This window comes from Triticum dicoccoides, chromosome 6B (assembly GCF_002162155.2).
Source record: "Triticum dicoccoides isolate Atlit2015 ecotype Zavitan chromosome 6B, WEW_v2.0, whole genome shotgun sequence".
Lineage (NCBI taxonomy): Eukaryota > Viridiplantae > Streptophyta > Magnoliopsida > Poales > Poaceae > Triticum > Triticum dicoccoides.
In genome coordinates, this window is record NC_041391.1 from 16,653,233 (window position 1) to 16,672,177 (window position 18,945).

General features: G+C 47.0%; 1 protein-coding gene and 1 pseudogene across 5 annotated transcripts; both read right to left on the minus strand.

The window, feature by feature from the left end:
- Positions 1–4,738: 4,738 nt before the first annotated feature.
- Positions 4,739–6,513, minus strand: LOC119321145 (annotated as a pseudogene).
- An 8,553-nt stretch (positions 6,514–15,066) lies between these two features.
- Positions 15,067–18,509, minus strand: LOC119325562. 5 transcript variants are annotated; one of them, XR_005157584.1, is made up of 3 exons: positions 17,281–18,509; positions 16,642–16,726; positions 15,070–16,141 (listed from the first exon to the last, which is right to left on the minus strand). XR_005157584.1 is itself a non-coding variant. In XM_037599293.1 (2 exons), exon 1 carries the CDS (start codon positions 18,442–18,444, stop codon positions 17,287–17,289), a length of 1,158 nt encoding a protein of 385 aa, XP_037455190.1. In that variant the 5' UTR covers positions 18,445–18,509; the 3' UTR covers positions 15,069–16,726; positions 17,281–17,286. The 5 variants fall into 5 exon arrangements, 2 of the variants coding, with proteins under 2 accessions (XP_037455190.1, XP_037455191.1); XR_005157582.1 differs by having other exon boundaries at positions 15,067–16,141; positions 16,253–18,509; XR_005157583.1 differs by having other exon boundaries at positions 15,068–16,141; positions 16,642–18,509.
- Between the last annotated feature and the right edge of the window lie 436 nt (positions 18,510–18,945).

Below are 18,945 nucleotides of genomic sequence, written 5' to 3' on the forward strand. Positions count from 1 at the left end.
CAATTCATTACTTAAGTGATAACATTTTTGACCAATTGTTGGCATAGCATGACCAGCTTTGTTCCGTGAACGACTAATCTTCTGGATTTCTGCATGCCGTTCCTTGAGTAGATCAGAGATATCTGACGCTTGATACGTGTTCCTAGACCTAGATATATATAGTGGTATAGATATAGATATGTACCTATAGGTTCTAGCAAGCTACTACCATCTGTAGATTTTATGTATTCAGGGAAAACAAGATGCACATGCAAATAGACAATTCAAACTATAAGACGATACGAGGCAGTAAAAGTACTGGACACTATTCCGTGAAATTCACAGTCGAGTTAAATTTGCCCGAAAAAAATATGACCATGTTTTTATGATCAATTTGCGTGACTCTGCAAAAAATATTGATCAACATCATTAACCCATTCAACGAATGTGTTCAGATACAGATGCTCATATTAATTTTTCAAAGGTTGTTTTATGGCTCATTTTTTGTAAGACAATTTTAGATGGCTCATGTTTTTTAGGGGGAGATGGCTTGTGTTTGCAAGAGGGTTTGCTTTGATTGTTTATTTAGATCACAGTGCGGTGAATATCCTCCAGGCCAGCCCAGATCAGATGGCACGTGAGAGACACAGGAAGCATGAGTCCGGAAATAATATTTGATGCTCTCTGCATCGAGGAAAACCCTATTCATCCATGGTCGACGAAACGCACAGGTGCGCGATCAGTTGGGCCGGCCATCTCCTGTAGTACGCGAACTGGGCAATTACGGTTTTGGGAACCTTCTCGAGCTTCCTAGCTTGATTATACTGGTTTAGGGAACATTCTAGAAGATTCCCAAACCTTTTTTCCTTTTCAGTTTGTATTTTTTTCTGCTTTTTTTCATTTTCTTCTTTTTTGTTTCTTTTAATTGTAAAATTTAGAAAATTTTTGAAATGTTCAAATTTTGTTTGCATTTATTTTAATTTTCTTTTTTGCATTTTTCAAAAATTGTACGACGTTTCATAAATTGTTCACATTTTACAAAAAAATGTTCATGCTTCACAAAAATGTTCGAAGCTTTGGAAAGATTTCTTCATTTTCAATATTCTGTTCATATATACTGGACCATCTCTTTTCTTCTTAATGCAACGCAAGAACCCCTGCCCTCACGATGAGGTTTTTCATAAAACAAATCGAGTTATTCTAGACGATGCAATTCGGTGCCCAGGCTCAGCTACACCCAGGATGAAAAGAAAATAGAAAAAAACAATAAAAATTAAAAAACAATCGTTTTTTGGTGTGTGAGATGTGCTCCAAATTTTAGTTCATTTGGACAATTGAGTAGCTCTCGGCAAAAAAGACAAAATTGAGATCTGTGAAAGGTTTTGTGTTCATGTATTGTTCTGACCCAATTTGTCTTTTTTGCTGAGAGTTACTCATATATCCAAATGATCTGAAATTTAGAGCGCACCAAATTATCTTCCATGCCAAAAAAATGGAATTTTCATTTTGTTTTGTATTTTTTGTGAATTTTCTCTTCACCGGGTGCAGATGAGACTGGGCTCAGGAATGGATATTCGCTTTGTTCGCAACTTTTGATCATTGTACATAGTCACCATTCATGTTGAACTTGGTTGTTGCTAAAAATGTACAAATAATACTGTTTAGCATATATGTGATTCCTAGGCATTTTCGTTTTAGACGCCTCTTGCAGCTATATTCCATCATTGCTTGAACTTCATCTGAACAACTACTTAACCTTAAATTGATGCCCCGCAAAAAGAACTTAATATTGATGAAGACCCCAAACCAGACAGGCTGACCTATGGGCATCATCAAGATTAAGGTCGCCATTTGCCGATACATGCACTGATTTTTTTCAACATCTTCACTGCCTTTCAGCGCACAGCCGGCCTGTCCTGGGCTCCTGGCCGACCTCTATGAAAGGGCCAACTACCTTCCGGAGTAACTAGATGACACCTCTTGTGTTGCTGCAAAAATTGATTGGAATATTTTTAATTAGAGTTGATTGTATGAAACATAATATTTGAATTCATAATATACTCCTTACAGTCCATAATAAGCATCCGACTTACTCACATATTGGATGCAATAACATCTTATATTGTGGGATGGAGGGGGTATCAACTAAAATTGAAAATGCATATCATATATTGTATTTGATTATTCTATAGTTAATTTTTAAATTAAATATAAGTACATAATATAATATAAAATTTCCATGCACATTGTTGTGGGGCTATGATGAGGTGTCATGCGTTTGGCATATGTACATCTTGAGATAATCAAAAATTGTGGGGATCAACTAATAATGTTTTTTCCCATCTTAAAGAAAATGTTTTTTCCCTCATACATGTTGAGAATTGAGATGGTCCATACATCACACTCGCTCAGCGCTCCGGCTGGCCCTCAAGAATGTTTACATCGTCAGGTAAGTCCTCAGCCCATCGCTATCCAGCAGCAGGCATTCTAGAACCGAATGCAGCTAATGCATGGGGTAATTTATTACATTCACGAGGTGCAAAGGAAAAGCAACTAGAAATGAAGTTTCGACGGGCAAACAGGATTCCTTCCGGTGTGAGATCATACTCGGTGGATTTCAGGGCTCTGACTAAACTCTGCCCATCGGACTCCACTTGGATTTTCATCATCCCCAGGTAGCAGCAACATGCATTGCATCCCAAACAAGCTGTCGCTTCGCCATGAATGGCACTCCCAACACCCTGCAGTTTGCCGGCGGCTGATCCCCTGACATCCGCATGTCCATCTCGGATCACAAATCCATGTTAGGGCTTCTTTGATTCAAAGGAATTTTATAGGATTGAAATCCTTAGGATTTTTTCCTATGTTGTTCCTTTGACTCATAGGATTGGATCCCACAAAAAAATTTCCTATAAAATCTTTTGTACTACATTTTTTAGAAAATCTAACATCCACTTAAATTTCTTTTTACAATTTCTTTGTTTTTCCTATGGCATCAAACACTCATTGCTAATCGTATAGGATTCAAGTGAGCATTGCCACTTCAACCCTATACTTCTCATATTCTTACGTTTTGAAAATCCTACGAATCAAAGAAGCCTTTAACTTTTGGTATCTCACCCTTTGGCCTGCTACCCAACCCTCTGAATAAGACAAAATTGCAGCGACTTTGAGGCCCGGTGACTAATGTTTGATAGTAGCTCCTCCATTTTCTTCTTCTTGTTTATTTTATTCCCATGGTCCTTGATGAGATAGCACGTGTACATGTAAAGATAAGTGTAAGTAGTGGGGATCAACAATATAGTACTCCCTCCGTCCTAAAATAACTGTCTCAAGCTTAGCACAATTTTATACTAAAACTAATACAAAGTTGAGAGACTTATTTTTGGATGGAGGGAGTAGGATACAAGATCTTTGCGGCACGAGAGAGAGAGAGAGAGAGCGCGCATTGGGCCTCTTTGGTTCCAGGTTCACTGTTGCCTTTGGGTTACAGGTTCATTGTTGCATTAGCGCTCCAAATTTCAGAGGCGCTGCATTCTAAAATGTTCCCAAGCACGTTATTTGTTAAACCATTCTCGTTATCTGAATTAGTACTAGACAGGTTGCACCTACAACGTCATCAACCTCGTCGTGGACAGGATGTGCAACCACGTGTTGTTCCCCAACACGGGCTCCGACTTCGTCAATGTACCTCCTTCTCCGCTCCCAAACACTCCCACTCTCTGCCGTCATGTTTTTTAGAGCAGGCGCGACTTCATCGCTGCGTTGCCTCTCTGGCATCAACCTCAGGGGAAGTAAGCTGGCGATGGTTGAGCAACATGGGTCTTACGACATCATGCTTACCATGCATTTGTGGCCGCATGCATCTATCTGAAGCAGACGCCGGGGGTTGATCTTTTGAAAAAAAAATGCTTACCATGCCTTTGCATCATGTGCATGCCCACAATTTTGGGTCAACCCATAGGTCCTCTTCTTGCATCCTCCACTGGCTACAAGTATTATGACGGCAATGCGGATGATACTAACTGATTTTCATGAATTCATCTTCTTAAACACAAATCAGATGTTGAGCAAGACTTTTACACCTTTCAAACGTCTCTCATTACAAAAATTCATGATATCCTTTTCGCAAAAAAATAAAAAAAAATCATGATATCCAATTGGAGAGGTTGTGGGGAGGAGGTATCATCATCTCCATGAATACTTTTGACGTGTTGGCATCTCACACGGTGCGGCATACGCACACGCCCCAAAAGAATACGTATCATCTCCATGAATGCTTTGTCGACTAAGAGATGTACATCATGGAGCATGTCAAGTTATTTTTACCGTTGCCCGCAAAAGAAAATATTTTCACCGTTTAGTATTTATGAAAACCGACTGGTCTGCAGCTTTTGAATATGTTCAAATAAGGTGTATATGCTATCATTACTACTTCCTCTATCCCCAAAAAAGTGTAGCTTTTCCGCAAAAAAAAAAGAGTGTCGCTGACTTAGTACAATTCTGTGCTAAAATTGTACTAAATTTGTGACACTTACTTTAAAATGAAAGAGCGACACTTATTTTAAGAAGGAGGGAGTATTTCACATGTCTTGGCACGGTGGTAAGTGGCCGTTTCGTCCATGTGCGAGGTACCATTTTAGAATCGACTTCTGGGAAGTAACGAAGCCACCAGATAAGAACTATTAATTGCAAAACCACGGGTCAATTACATTTGTCTTTGGCAAAAAATACTTACTAAAAATATATTTGATTTTATTAATTTGCTGAGATTACTGAGATATTCTCAAAACCGGCTTCCTCCATAAAAAAAATGGCATTGAGCAAAATAAAACTTAAAGCGGGTACACTATTATTTCTTTGGGTTTGTCTAGGTAAGTCTCAGTCAAGCACTGTAGTATGCAAGAAGAAAAGAAAACTGAAAGAAATTATTTGCACGAATCTCAATGCAAGATCAACAGATTGTAGTATCGACTTCGCTTTTAGCAAAGCCGTATTTCTTTACCCATGGTGGCTAGGAGCTAGCACATCGCGAATCAGCGCATCAAAGTTGTCGTGAGATGAGCCGCCGGGCTTGGTCGCCTTGACCGCTTTCTCCCTCCACTCATGTGCCTTCTTCTTCATCACCTTTCCATTCTCCCCCTCCATGAGCTCCATGATAAGGTTTGCAACGGCGTCGCGCCGGACGTCGGTGTCGATCTCCATGCCGACTCCCCATTCGCTGCACTGGTACCGGCAGTTGGTCTGCTGGTCCGCAAAGAATGGCCAGCTGATGATGGGCACGCCACCGCACATGCTCTCCATCGTTGAGTTCCAGCCACTGTGCGTCAGGAACGCGCCCACAGCCGGGTGGTTCAGCACTTGCTGCTGGGGGCACCAGGAGGCCACGAGCCCACGCTCCGCCGTCTCGACCAAAAATTCTGGGGGGAGCACTGCAGTGTCGCCCTTGACGAGGTCGGGACGGATGATCCAAAGGAAATGTTTGCTGCTCTTGGCCAGCCCCCAGGCAAACTCTACCAGCTGCTCGTTGGTCATGACGGTGATGCTGCCAAAGTTGACGTACACGACCGAGCCGGGCTCCTTGTCGTCGAGCCACCGGAGGCACTCCTCCTGCTGCTTCCACAGGCTCATACTGATGTCTAAGCTCGGCGCGAGCAGCGGGAGCGGGCCGATGGTATAGACCTTGGGCAGGCCGAGCGCCTCCATGGCCGCCACCGCCTCTCCCTCAAGGTCGTCGAAGGTATTGACGATCATCGCCGACGCGCCGACCGCGCGCTCCGCAATGCTGAGCGCGAAATGCAGCATGTAGTCGTCCGAGGCCGGGCTGCGTATGAAGGTCGGGAAGTCTCTGAACCTCATGTTCCGCATGCCCGGCACGTCTTCCACCGGTGTGTCAAGGTACTCGTTTGTCAGCTGCTCGACATCTTCAATCGGTGCGAGGCCACGTTCGAATAGGAGACGGTAGTGGCGGACACCGACGTAGCGGAACATTCTGCGCGACGACGGTAGTGGCGGACACCGACATTCTGGCCGCTTCCATGGAGAAGTTCATAATGATGTCTGCGACGACGCAGGTCACGGGCGGGTGGCCAGTGGTGGGGTCATTGAGCTCCGCGAGGAGGCGGTGGAAGGGTCCGAGGCAGGTCTCCGTGAGGGACTTACACAGCGACGTGACGTCCTGCGTGACGTCGCCGTCCGACGGCGGCAAGCCGTCTGGAATGGTGGCGAAGCGGAACCCCGGGACGCCGGCCACCGCGGCCGCGCCCCGCGCGCGGACGAGGCGGGCGTGGTTGTACTCGGTGTTGACGAAGGTGACGTGGAAGCCGCGGGCGTGGAGCATCTTGGCCACGTCGAGCATGGGGATGATGTGCCCCTGCGCGGCCGCCGGCAGGCACACGGCGTGCGCTCTCTCGCCCGCCGGTGCTGGAGAAGAACCCATTTCCGGCGGAGACGACTATGGGCTATTGTGGACAGTAGCTAGTGTTCCTATTGCTGATGATGATGCTATGCGTTGGCTTGGCATGGCTCTGCCGATCTTTACCATACATTATTTATAGGGCAAACATACTGACCACGTCTTTGAATTGGTGTCGTGGTATGAAGGACATACGCAAGTGATTACGTCGACCGATTGGGACGTGTTGTTTCTTTATTTGTCGTATAACCTTGGATCGAGGATGGAAACTTTCAGTAGAATTAAGCTCCACATGGACATGTCGGGCGGCCGGGGTGGATCTATTTCTCGCTCCAGATGCTAGGTACGTTAGTACGTATACTACTCTATGGGAAAGATAAGACGTTTTTGACACTACTCATCTCGGTGGAGGATATGGACCGAGGGTAATTTTTCCTCAGTATATCCGTTACTGACCGATGTGTGAACCTCAGCTGGGAGGCGATCGTTGTCTAGCTGATCACAGGCGGTCAGCGGACTTCTTGGCCAAGCTGAAAGATAAGGTAGAACGCTGCGCTACGCAGGTCGTAGTCGCTGGGGATTTCAACCTTATTCGTCAGGAGGCTGAGAAGAGCTCTCCTAATATCGACCGGCTCCGGATACGAGCCGATATGGCCCTACGTGAGATAGCCCGTGTAGGGGCTAGGTTCGCATGGACCAATAAATAGGTGGACCCTATCCGGAGTGTGCTGGTCGGGTCCTGGTGTCTATCCAGTGAGAGATTATGTTCCCATTGTGCTCTCTGAGGACAGTCACTAGGATTGGTTCCGATCATGTTCCCTTGTTGTTCTCGTCAGGGAAGGGCCCCCGTCGTGGTCCAGGCGCTTCCATTTCGAACCGTCATGGCTGCTATAGCCGGGGTTCTTTGAAATGGTAAGGTGCTGTTAGGTTCAAGCGGCAGTCAACCCACCGCGGGTATTCTGTGCTATAGATATCTGGCATCATTGCTCTAAGATCTCCCACAAGTTTATGTGGGATTGGGGCGCCAACCTGGGCGCTGATCTGAGGGCCCGCAAAGGGGTCTTGCTAGATCTGAGGGCCCGCAAAGGGGCGCTGATCTATCGCCCGACGATTGATTGCAGCGGTACTCCCTTGAATCCTCCCCGATGGAGATTTTCAAGGGAGAGGAATTGTTCTAGCAAAGGAGGGGGGCAGAAATGGCTCCTCCAAGGTGATTCTAACACCGCCTACTTCCAGGCAATAGCTAATGGAAGGCGCCGGAAGTGCGCTATCCCGTGCCTCTGGGAGCGAGATGCCCTCCTGAAGCGTCCGGATGAGATTCGGTCTCACATTTACTCCTTCTTTAAGAGGCTCTTCGCAGAGGAACCCTGTGGTGGGGTTTCTTTGGCGAAAAATTCCTGGCCGACAACGGGAAGGGTTTCCGGCATTGAGAATGCGGGACTACTACCCCATTTTCACCGGAAGAGGTGGGTAGGCCGGTCGCCTCAATGAAGGCGGAGTCGGCACCGGGTCCTGACGGCCTTCCGGTTGCCTTCTTCTAGAAATTATGGAATGTCCTTAAACCTATGATCATATCGATGTTCCATGAATTTTACATTGGAACATTTGACATGGCGCGAATAAAATTTGGAGTCATTACCCTGATCCCCAAAATAGTTGGGGCGACGGACATTAGGCACTTCAAGCCTATCACGGTCATGACGTGCTCGAGCTCATTTTCTTCAAAGTCTGCGCTACTCGTTGAATGCCGGTGGCCGCGCAACTAGACCACCCCCTCCAGTCGACATTCTTGAAGGGGCGACGGATTCATGATGGGATCCTGGCCCTTCACGACATTGTCCATGAGGTGCAGATGCGCGGCCATAAGGGCATCTTCCTCAAGCTGGATTTCCAGAAAGCCTGTGATCGACTGGATTGGAACTTCTTGCGGTTAGTTCTGGAGCGCCGGGGCTTTGAGGACAGATGGTGCAACTAGATTATGCAGTTGGTCCGATCTGGAAAGACTATGATTAACATAAATGGCAAGGTGGTACCATTCTTTACGTCCTCGACGGGAGTGAAGCAAGGGGATCTGATTTCCCCTGTTCTCTTCAACCTCGTTGTGGATGCATTAGCAAGAATCATGGATAAAGCTAGGATGGTAGGTCACCTATCGGGGGTAGTGGGTCGCCTGATCCCGGGAGGAGGGGGTCACCCACCTTCAATATGCCGATGACACCATGATTATGATGGAGGGATTCGTCCGAGACATTGTGAATCATAAATTCCTACTCCTCGACTTTAAGGCTATGTTGGGACTAAAGATCAACTTTGACAAGAGCAAGGTCATCATCCTATGATTCCCTGTAGAGGAACAACAACGGCTTGCGTACAATCTCCATTGCTGACTAGCCTCATTCCCCATTACATACTTGGGAATGCCGATGGCCGACTCGAAGATTTTGATGAGTGCCTTTGACCCTCTAGTGGGACGAGTGGCATCTCGGGCCGAGCCTTGGCATGGACGGTTTACTTGCAAAGGGAGTAAATCGGTCCTTATTATCCCTAACCTAGCGAGCCTCCCCATGTACATGATGGGGTTGTATATCTTACCATAGGGTGTTCATAGTGCCTTCGATAAGGATCTCGCGAGGTTCTTCTGGCGGGGTGCTAATGGCCGTCAAAAGTATCACATGGTAAAGTGGGCAGACATATGTATGCCTAAGGACCGTGTGAAGGAAATATGCCCTAGAGGCAATAATAAAGTTATTATTTATTTCCTTAATTCATGATAAATGTTTATTATTTATGCTAGAATTGTATTGACCGGAAACTTAGTACATGTGTGAATACATAGAGAAAACATATAGTCCCTAGTATGCCTCTACTTGACTAGCTCGTTAATCAAAGATGGTTAAGTTCCCTAACCATAGACATGTGTTGTCATTTGATGAACGGGATCACATCATTAGGAGAATGATGTGATGGACATGACCCATCCGTTAGCTTAGCATTATGATCGTGTTAGTTTCATTGCTACTGCTTTCTTCATAACTAATAGAAGTTCGTCGGACTATGAGATTATGCAACTCCCGAATACCGGAGGAACACTTTGTGTGGTACCAAACGTCACAACATAAAAGGGTGATTATAAAGGTGCTCTACAGGTGTCTCCGAAGTTGTTAGTTGGGTTGGCATAGATCGAGATTAGGATTTGTCACTCCGTGTTTCGGAGAGGTATCTCTGGGCCCTCTCGGTAATACTCATCACTATAAGCCTTGCAAGCATTGTAACTAATGAGTTAGTTGTGGGATGAAGTATTACAGAACGAGTAAAGGGACTTGCCGGTAACAAGATTGAACTAGGTATTGAGATACCGACGATCGAATCTCGGGCAAGTAACATACCGATGACAAAGGGAACAACATATGTTGTTATGCGGTTTGACCGATAAAGATCTTCATAGAATATGTAGGAACCAATATGAGCATCCAGGTTCTTCTATTGGTTATTGACCGGAGACGTGTCTCGGTCATGTCTAAATAGTTCTTGAACCCGTAGGGTCCGCACGCTTAACGTTCGATGATGATATGTATTATGAGTTATGTGTTTTGATGACCGAAGTTTGTTCGGAGTCCCGGATGAGATCATGGACGTGAGGAGGGGTCTCGAAATAGTCGAGACATAAAGGCCGATATATTGGAAGGCTATATTCGGACCTTCGGAAAGGTTCCGAGTGATTCGGGTATTTTTTCGGAGTACCGGGGAGTTACGGGAATTCATCGGGAGAAGTAATGGGCCTTATTGGGCCATACGGAGAATAGAGGAGGATGGCCAAGGGGAGGTGCCCCCCCCCCCCCCATGGCTTCGAATTGGACTAGGGAAGGGGGCGGCGCCCACCTTGCCCTTTCCTACTCCCTCTCTCTTTCCTTCTCTCCTACTCCTAGAAGGGAAAGGATTCCTACTAGGACTTGGAAGTCCTAGGAGGACTCCATACACTTGGCGCGCCCCTAGAGGGCCGGCCTCTCTCCCTCCCTCCTTTATATACGGGGGCAGGGGGCACCCCAAATACACACAAGTTTCTCTTAACCGTGTGCGGTGCCCCCCCTCCACAGTTACACAACTTGATCATACCATCGTAGTGCTTAGGCGAAGTCTTGCGTTGGTAGCATCATCATCACCGTTGCCACACCGTCGTGCTGACGGAACTCACCCTCGTCCTCAACTGGATCAAGAGCATGAGGGACGTCATCGAGCTAAACGTGTGCTGAACGCGGAGGTGCCGTACGTTCGGTACTTGGATCGGTTGGATCGCGAATACGTTCGACTACATCAACCGCGTTATTGAAACGCTTCCTCTTTCTGTCTACGTGGGTACGTGGACACACTCTCCCCTATCGTTGTTATGCATCACCTAGATAGATCTTGTGTGATCGTAGGGAAATTTTTGAAATTACCGCGTTACCCGACACTTCCCTGGCCTATTCTTGATCTGTGTGGACCCGTCTATTCTTGTCTCCGCGGCATTCCGAGGTGGACAATGGAACATTCGGTTCCGGCGCACCTTTGGACATACCGAGAATGATGACTGGACTAGATTACAGGCCACCTTACCACTAGTGTTGCTGGACTATCCAGACACTGTGTCTTGGCGGCTGGCGCCATCGGCAGAATTTTCGATGAGCACGGCGTATCACGCCCAGTGCCGGCCCCTACAACCCCCTGGTTGTCTCTGTTGTGGAAAGCCCCCTTACCACTAAAGATTAAGATTTCCGCCTGGCAGTTACTTCGTGACCGCCTCCCCTCGGGGACTGAGGTACTTAAGCGGCATGGCCCTGGCAATGGCTTATGCCCCCTCTATGCGGTACTGGAGACTGGGATGCATATCCTTTTATCCTGTACCGTGGTGCGAGTGTTGTAGACGTTCGTCCGCGAGGCATTGGGACCCGACTGGGTGGCCCTAAACCTAGCGGAGTTCCTCCAGTATAGGGTTATGCACCAGTCCAGTCACCGCCGCATGTTTTGGCTTATTTTTGCGGTGATGACCTGGACTCTTTGGACGGCTCATAATAAGATGGTGATTGAGAAGGTCTTTCCAAGGAAAGCGTTTAACTCCTTCAAATTCCTTGCTTTTCTGCAGCACTGGCACCCGCTCTCGAGGCAGCGTGATCCCGACCGGCTCGGCCTCATGATGGATGCTCTAGTGGCTTCAGTGCGTCGATTATCATCCTCTTAGTGCCCTTGGCGGCTGCCACCAGGTGGCTTTTTTCCTTATTTCTCTCATGTTTTCTTGGGCTTGATTGTGTTGTGGCCCCGGCCGTCGTTATTTAGGTGGTGATCGGATGTTCGTTGTATGGACCGTTGCTTTATTTATAAAGCGTGGAAGCCTATTTCAAGAGAGTGTAATCTAAAAAAATCTACATTATGGGAGGGAGGGAGTAGAATGTAAAAGTAAGAGTATTTCTCATTACTACTAGTGGAAAAATCATGTACCTGAGTTTTTTTGCCGTTGCCGAGTGCAAACACACAGGCACCGTGCCTAAACTTGGTAAGAGTGTTTGCTATCCAATGCAGACCCTGTCCATTCCTTTTCTAACTGCATGTAGCTAAATTGTGTTTTTTTGTAAGTATCATGTAGCTAAATTATTATTCTTTTGGATAAAGGGTCGATTTTATTGGATCAAATTGGAGCATCAAGAGGATACAAACAAAATAAACACACACTCGGCCTCTGCATAGTTAGTATGCACACAACCAACATTAACACACGCACACACACAAAAGCCAACAAATAGCAAAGTCATATAAAACCAAAGCTATGCGTAGGCGAGAGAGAAAAAAAGCCGAAAGACGATCAGATCTGCAATGGGCAAACTACGGCAATGACCATATCCACACCAACCATCTCATGACATCACACTAACGACGAGGTTCTTCGACGGCAACACCTTCAAAAAAGAAGCGACGCTCAAGCATCGGCGTTACCTGATCCAACCACCTAAGTCAGAATCTAGGTTTTCACTCCGAAGAACCAGTCTGAGCATATCCAGTCAACACCTTCAACAAGGTAATGATGTAAAAACATCATCATTGCCAGATATAACAAACTCGGGTCAAACCTTAGGCTTTCACCCGGAGCTCGAGACCATGTGCTCGAGCAGCACCACCATCAACCTCACTTGTGTTCTCGCCACCACTTTTCCGTGATCCCAGCAGTGACATGTGACGCGCCGCTGCACAACCATCCCTCTGCGTCAAGCTATCATCGATAGTTTGCATCTCATCTCTGAAGTCAACCACTGGATCTGAATGGAAAAACTCTCACAAAGATCCTTCGGTGGCCACCGCAATCCGCATCGAGGCTGTCGCCACAAGACGAAATGTTCACCGCAAGACCCACATAATTGATAGCCGTGGGGCAGTCACGGCGCTTCTGGCATGACCCCTTGCCGATCTAAGCGTAGACCGGCCCACAACGATGACCCGGACAGCCCTTGACAGGGTCAGGGGAAGGCATGCCTCCTACCGCACATCTACTATTTGATCTAGGAAGGAACCAGCGCACGCTGACATCCTCCGGTCTGCCATGACCGGATCTAGGCAGCTAGCGATGGCCGATGGCCTGGATGGGGTAGCTGCAGCCCTCCTGGTCACACCCCCGAAACCTCTGGCTGGCGATCAGGATGGACACCGAAAGGAGAGGAGCGGTCACCTTGAGCGAAAGGAGGAACGAAGTGAAGGTAGAGAAGCCCCGCCGCCACCACCTTACACACGGGGCTTTGCCCGGTGCTGGCCGGCGGCGGCGAGGAGAGAGAGGGGAGAAGGGGGCTGGAGGCATTGAAGATGGGATCGCCTCCCGTGTCGCCCGCTGAGGACGACGCGGGGGCCAAGATTTTAGTTGAAGGCGTTATTCTGTATAATAAGCATATAAGGACAAATCTTATGCTAAATAAAGTCAAGTGTATTGACATGTATCACTATACTACGTACTATAGTTTTCGCATGGTAGCCTTGCTCGAGTCTTCCACAAAATGGCCGGTCGTAGTTTCCTCTACCAAGTCCCAACGCGGAACCATCATCCGATGCTCCTTGTCCCGTTCAAAACTCTCTGTGTTAAAACAAATATCATTTTTTTAATTAGATTAATCCAGAAAAAGAACCATGAAGATCATGTTAGCATAATTAATCATCAAGAGTAAACTAGAGACACGAGCATTATTCGTAGATGGGATGGTCTGCATCGCCACATGCTAAAAGGAGTTGAACGGTCGTCAGGAGTTTGAGCACCGCAATCCGCAAATGACAAGTATCCAAATTATGTGGCCATGCTCGCTGATGTGTGCATATTTCCATGGCGCGACCAAGAAGAAGCACAAGGATTGGACCTGTGACAAGTGTCGTCATGGGGAGCAAAGAAGAAAGTCGTTGTACTCTCCAAGGACAACAACCTTGAGAATATCATCACAGTTTTGTTTGCGACCTCCAACAGTGCCAGCAAATAAGCTGCTATTCTCAAGGTCGTTTTCCCTTGGCAATGATATTGAACTTTTTTGCTTTGACTCCAAGTTGCGACACCTATCTCAGTTCTCTCCATGTGCGTCTTCTTGGTCGCCTTCATGGTCTCCCTGGCGTCGATGACACTAAAATCCTGCCAATGAGGAGGATTGTGGCGAAGGAGCGTCACCATGGTATTTGTAGGGATGATGCACAGCTCTCTCTCTCTCTCTCTCTCTCTCTCTCTCTCTCTCTCTCTCTCTCTCTCTCTCTCTCTCTCGCGGCAGCAACTCTTGACTGACAAATACTGTAGCTAAACTTTGTTGGGTGGGTACCAGGGCCTCCAAAAGGCCCGTTAAGTACAAATACCAGGGCCTCCAAAAGGCCCGTTATGTAGCTCTCTCTCTCTCTCGGCAGCAACTCTTGATTGACAAATACTGTACCTAAACTTTGTTGGGTGGATACACTTACACTTCGTTCCACTTGATTGGCAAGTCTGAGTTTCAAATTCAGTAGACACTGCTGGTAAGGTGCAGTATAAGTTGGAGATTCAGAAAGCACTGGATCTGCAGCAACATTGCCATCCTTTTTGGCCTTTGCTTGCAATCTGGCCTCACCTGAATGCTGAGAAGTTGCTGTTGGGTCTCCCTGCGACAGACCAGTTGCTCTATCTGGTTGACAACCTTACCTGTTTGGCTCCTACCGTCAGGGTGCAGTGGAGCATCTGAAAACAAGACTGACGGTTGCATTTTCAGGCTGCAAATCCTGAACCACCTGTGTGCCCGACAAACCTGTCCGCCCGTTCTGCTTCGGCAGGTGGATGCCCTCAAGGTGCTACATTTTGTTGGGCAGACAGATCTGTGCTCTAGTAATCGACGGCTATGGGGCTACGAGTTCTGAAGCACACAAACCATGGAAGCAAAAGATAGCATGCACAAAAAACTGAAAAAATATGCACAATGGATCTACCAATCTGCTCTCATGACAGAAAACTTATAAAGCTGATAATTCATGCCATCGAGTAATATATCCCAGTTTGGGAGCGTATGGATGAAAACATGGTATAACTAGAACATAAAAGCGCACGTTGCCGCGCCCGTCTACTTTGACGAAAGAATTCTCTACCCATATATTCAGTGTTCATCCAGTAAGAGAAAGTCTTTTTTTTTTTGCGAGGAAAGAGAAAGTCCTATCGGTCCACAATTGAACACTAAATGTTTTGTGGATTTAAGGGGAAATACCGAGAGACGGGAGACTAATGGAGGGTGCAAAAGTAAATGTTATATCATTTTCCATAGCTTTTTTTAAATAATAAGTTCAGCATCAACACACCGAAATAACAAGTAGGAAGGTGTTTCTACCGAGCTCTGGTGCACCCTATGAATAATAAAGTAAAAAACAATAATATTATACAAATATTTGTAATAACATACATATTCCTGTGTTCTACATGCATGCAAATTTGCATGGAGCACCGATCCCCCACCCCAAAAAAGCACCATAAATGTTATTTCAATATCCGGCATTAATATTTTCTTTCATAACGGTCAGTAGTAGAAGCTTGGCATAGTTCTGAACTCTCAAGATATATTTCTTCAACACTAAAAAACAAATTCCATATAGTGGAAGCCAGTTTGCGTTTGTTAATGCCTAAAGTAACTCTGGTTTGATATAGTATAGACTACAAATGTTAGTATAACACCTGAGATCAATCTAGGTACAATGGATACCACACTAAACCGAGAGTACATACTCTAGCCATTTGCTGGGCATAAATAATGACATTTATTCACTGAAAAAAAGATTGAGGATTGCAGTGCAAACTGCAACGGACATCGGGAACATAGTGTGCAAATGTACTCATCAATGATACTTGAAGCATTTGCTGAATACAAAACAACACGTTCTTGCCGTATTAGCATTAATGACCAACTTTGTTGTAAGATTCGTGTTTATTTTGCAGCTCTGATTCGAGTAAAACAAACATGGCTATAACATTTAAGCAGTTACTACAGACATCTTCACTTGGTGGCCGAAAGATTCAGAGTTAACTAATCAGATCTGATTCTGATTCAGAATTTCTAGAAAGAAGGTTTACTAAAATTGCAAAATCCAAAAGGACAAAATTAGGAGCTTCTTCACGCAAGGCGTCAAGTCCACAAATACCTTCAGAATCACATATATGATAGCAGAGTCCGAGCGCCCTGCTTCGTCGATCTCCTGGAAGAACAAGAAGGGAACACCATGCATCTGCATCCAGTTTCAGCACATCTTCTGAAAGAAAGAACGCGTCGGCTACATTCAGAAAATCAGTATGCTCCTATAATCAGTGCTAATATCGAATAAAATTAGTAATAAAAAGGTATGACAGATAAATGACATAACTGGTTTTAAGATTAACTTGACAAAAGTTCTGTTATATGAAATGTCCCCTGCTTTGCCTCTGCAGTACAAATACCAGGGCCTCCAAAATGCCCGTTACATAGTTCTACATGGATAAGTCGATAACAAAAATGCTACTAGCCAACTAATGCACTATTCAGTTCTGACATCAGAAGCCATATGAAAAATATATCAAACCAGTAGGCCATCAATCAAAGAATATAAGGGGAAAAACTGATACAAACTAGTGAGTAGTACACAATGACTTGCTTTCACAACAGTTTTATAAGCAAACCTACTGCTGGATGAACGCAGATTTTCATCTTAGAAGAACTAGAGCAAGCAACCAACATACTAGATCCAAACTGAATCCTTGGGAGTGACAAACATACTTTCATCCGGAGAAAATTTAAAAGTCCATGTCATCTTTGGCCAAAATGAGAACCTTCTTTCATGAAAAGATAGATTGAGGTGCACCTGAAAATGCTATGGTCATTTGAGAACATAAAGATACTTCAAAGTATTTGCAGAATGTCCTGCTCTCGCTCTCTTTAATTCCATTAGTTTTAGAGAGACTTTTTTAGCTACATGAAACCACTGCTCCACTCTTGGACACCATCCATTTCAAACGTAATGTTGTGGGGATATGTGTCAGAGAGTGCTTAGTACTTTGCATTGCTTTTTCTGACATGGCTCCTATCTCGAGGTGGAAATGAAGGGTATCCATGGCTGGAGCAGCCGCTCCATGGTTTTCACAAAGATTCCCGTAAATCCAATATGTATGTCAATGCAACCTTAGAGTGCACAAGCTAGTAGTACGGTGCTTTCTTCTCTAATTGAATGTCATAATGAGCATACCAATACTCTCAAATCAAATTGCCAATTTCATCCTAGACTAGCACAATCAAATCAGCATGTAACGAACGATTATCAATAGCAGACAGCTACAATTCAGTTAGGCCAAGAACACCAAATCAGGAATGAATAGCATAACACGGAATGTAAAAAATATCGTTGTGCCGTAGTGTTACCAATTTTCATGTAAATTTGAATCTAGTCGGCACTTCCCCTCTGCAAGCGGCATCATAGTCTTCAGCAAGGTATGGTGCAACTTCCTTGTGAGGGGATATGTACTTGTCCACGAATACTTTCTCCATCACAATGACTGCAGAATAGTAGCTCCGGTTGTGATCCAGCAGTCCATTTTCCTTGAGAAACTTTACAACATAGTACCGGGGTATGATCCGGCCCTCCAGGCTGTATGTGAGCAATGCCGGATGATGAGCAATGTATGCTGGTTCAAACCCCACCTTGGAGATTAGGAACTCTGACTTGCTCTCCAGCATATGGTTAGACCTCATCAGCACAGATGGAAGCGTGGACAAAGCAATGCGCACCTCGGCATCTGACCACCTGAACATCTTCTTCAAGTGCTCCACTTTGGCGGCGATCTTCTCATTGCTGAGGAATGCAACAGCCTTCAGCGCGTGCCTGAACATCCGAGAGCCACAGGGCACACCAATAGCTTCGGCGCGTGCTGCCATTGCCCGGACGCACTCTACGTTTGAGGCGAGCAGCCATGGCTCAGCGATGCACAACTTGGCAATGTCACAGTCACCTAGCCCGCAGGAACGCAGGAAGGCAACATTGGGCTTGACCACTGTCTCGAGGTCGGCTGCGAGAAGGCATAAGCCGTACCTGATTGCAGGGAGGATCTTCTCAAAGGAGCCGAAGAGGTGCAGGAAGTATTGCAGATTTGAGACGATGGATATACAGCGGAACTGGGCGCGGCTGAGCGAGGCGAGGCGCCCGATCTGAGAACGCGAGATGCCGAGGCCGGTGAGCCCGACGACGACGGGGCCCAGTGTCTTGTCCACTTTGGCGCAGAGGAACAGCGGGTCCTTGGCGACGAGGGCGGCGACGTCGGCGCCGGAGAGGCCGAGGCCTGCGAGGAAGGCGAGGACGGCGTCGGGATTGGAGGGGGACTTGAGGTGGGAGAGCTTGGCGGAGGCCTTGAGGGCCTGGGGTCGGGTGAGGCCACAGGTGGCGACGAGGTACTCCTCCACCGCGAAGCTAGGGTTCGGGGAGACGGCGGGCGCGGCGGCGGAGATGAGACGGCTGAAGTGGGAGGCGGGAGAGGCGGATGGAGACGAGATGAGGTGGGTGAGGATGGAGCACCGGAGCCGGAGGAGCATGGCAGCGCGGCGGAGAGGCCAGGGAGATTTGGCGGCGGCGGCGGCGGCGGCGGCGGCGAGGGAATGGGGAAAGCGGATGGCTGCTCTGCTTCTGCTCGGTGGGGAACGGGGATCGCTCGCTCAAATTATATGGCAGCAGGAGACTGACGGGCGGGACCCACTTGGGCTGGCTGGGTTGAACAACTCTGGGTTTTCACATTTGCCACACCTTCAAAAGAATACTAGTTCGCCGGGCCCTAGGATGGTGGCGGCGGGGCTGTTTTTTCTCTCCCCCTCCGACCCCATGGCCTCGTCCTCCGCCCCTCCCCCGAGTTCCGGTCTTGGCGGCGCCGGCGGCTTCCATCGGCGGTGGCGGCGGCCTCCCCCCGGTGATGTCTTCCCCCTGGATGACGTTGGCGCTGGTGGCCTCCCCGGTTGCGGCTCCCACGCGGGTGGCTTCTGCTGGCCCAGATGGGATCTGGGACCTCGCCCGGCTGGATGTGGCGCTCTCCGTTCGGCCTC

What these genes read in the sequence shown, in the direction of transcription:
- LOC119325562 (XM_037599293.1), bottom strand. Translation starts at nt 18,444, where the DNA reads ATGCTCCTCCGGCTCCGGTGCTCCATCCTCACCCACCTCATCTCGTCT.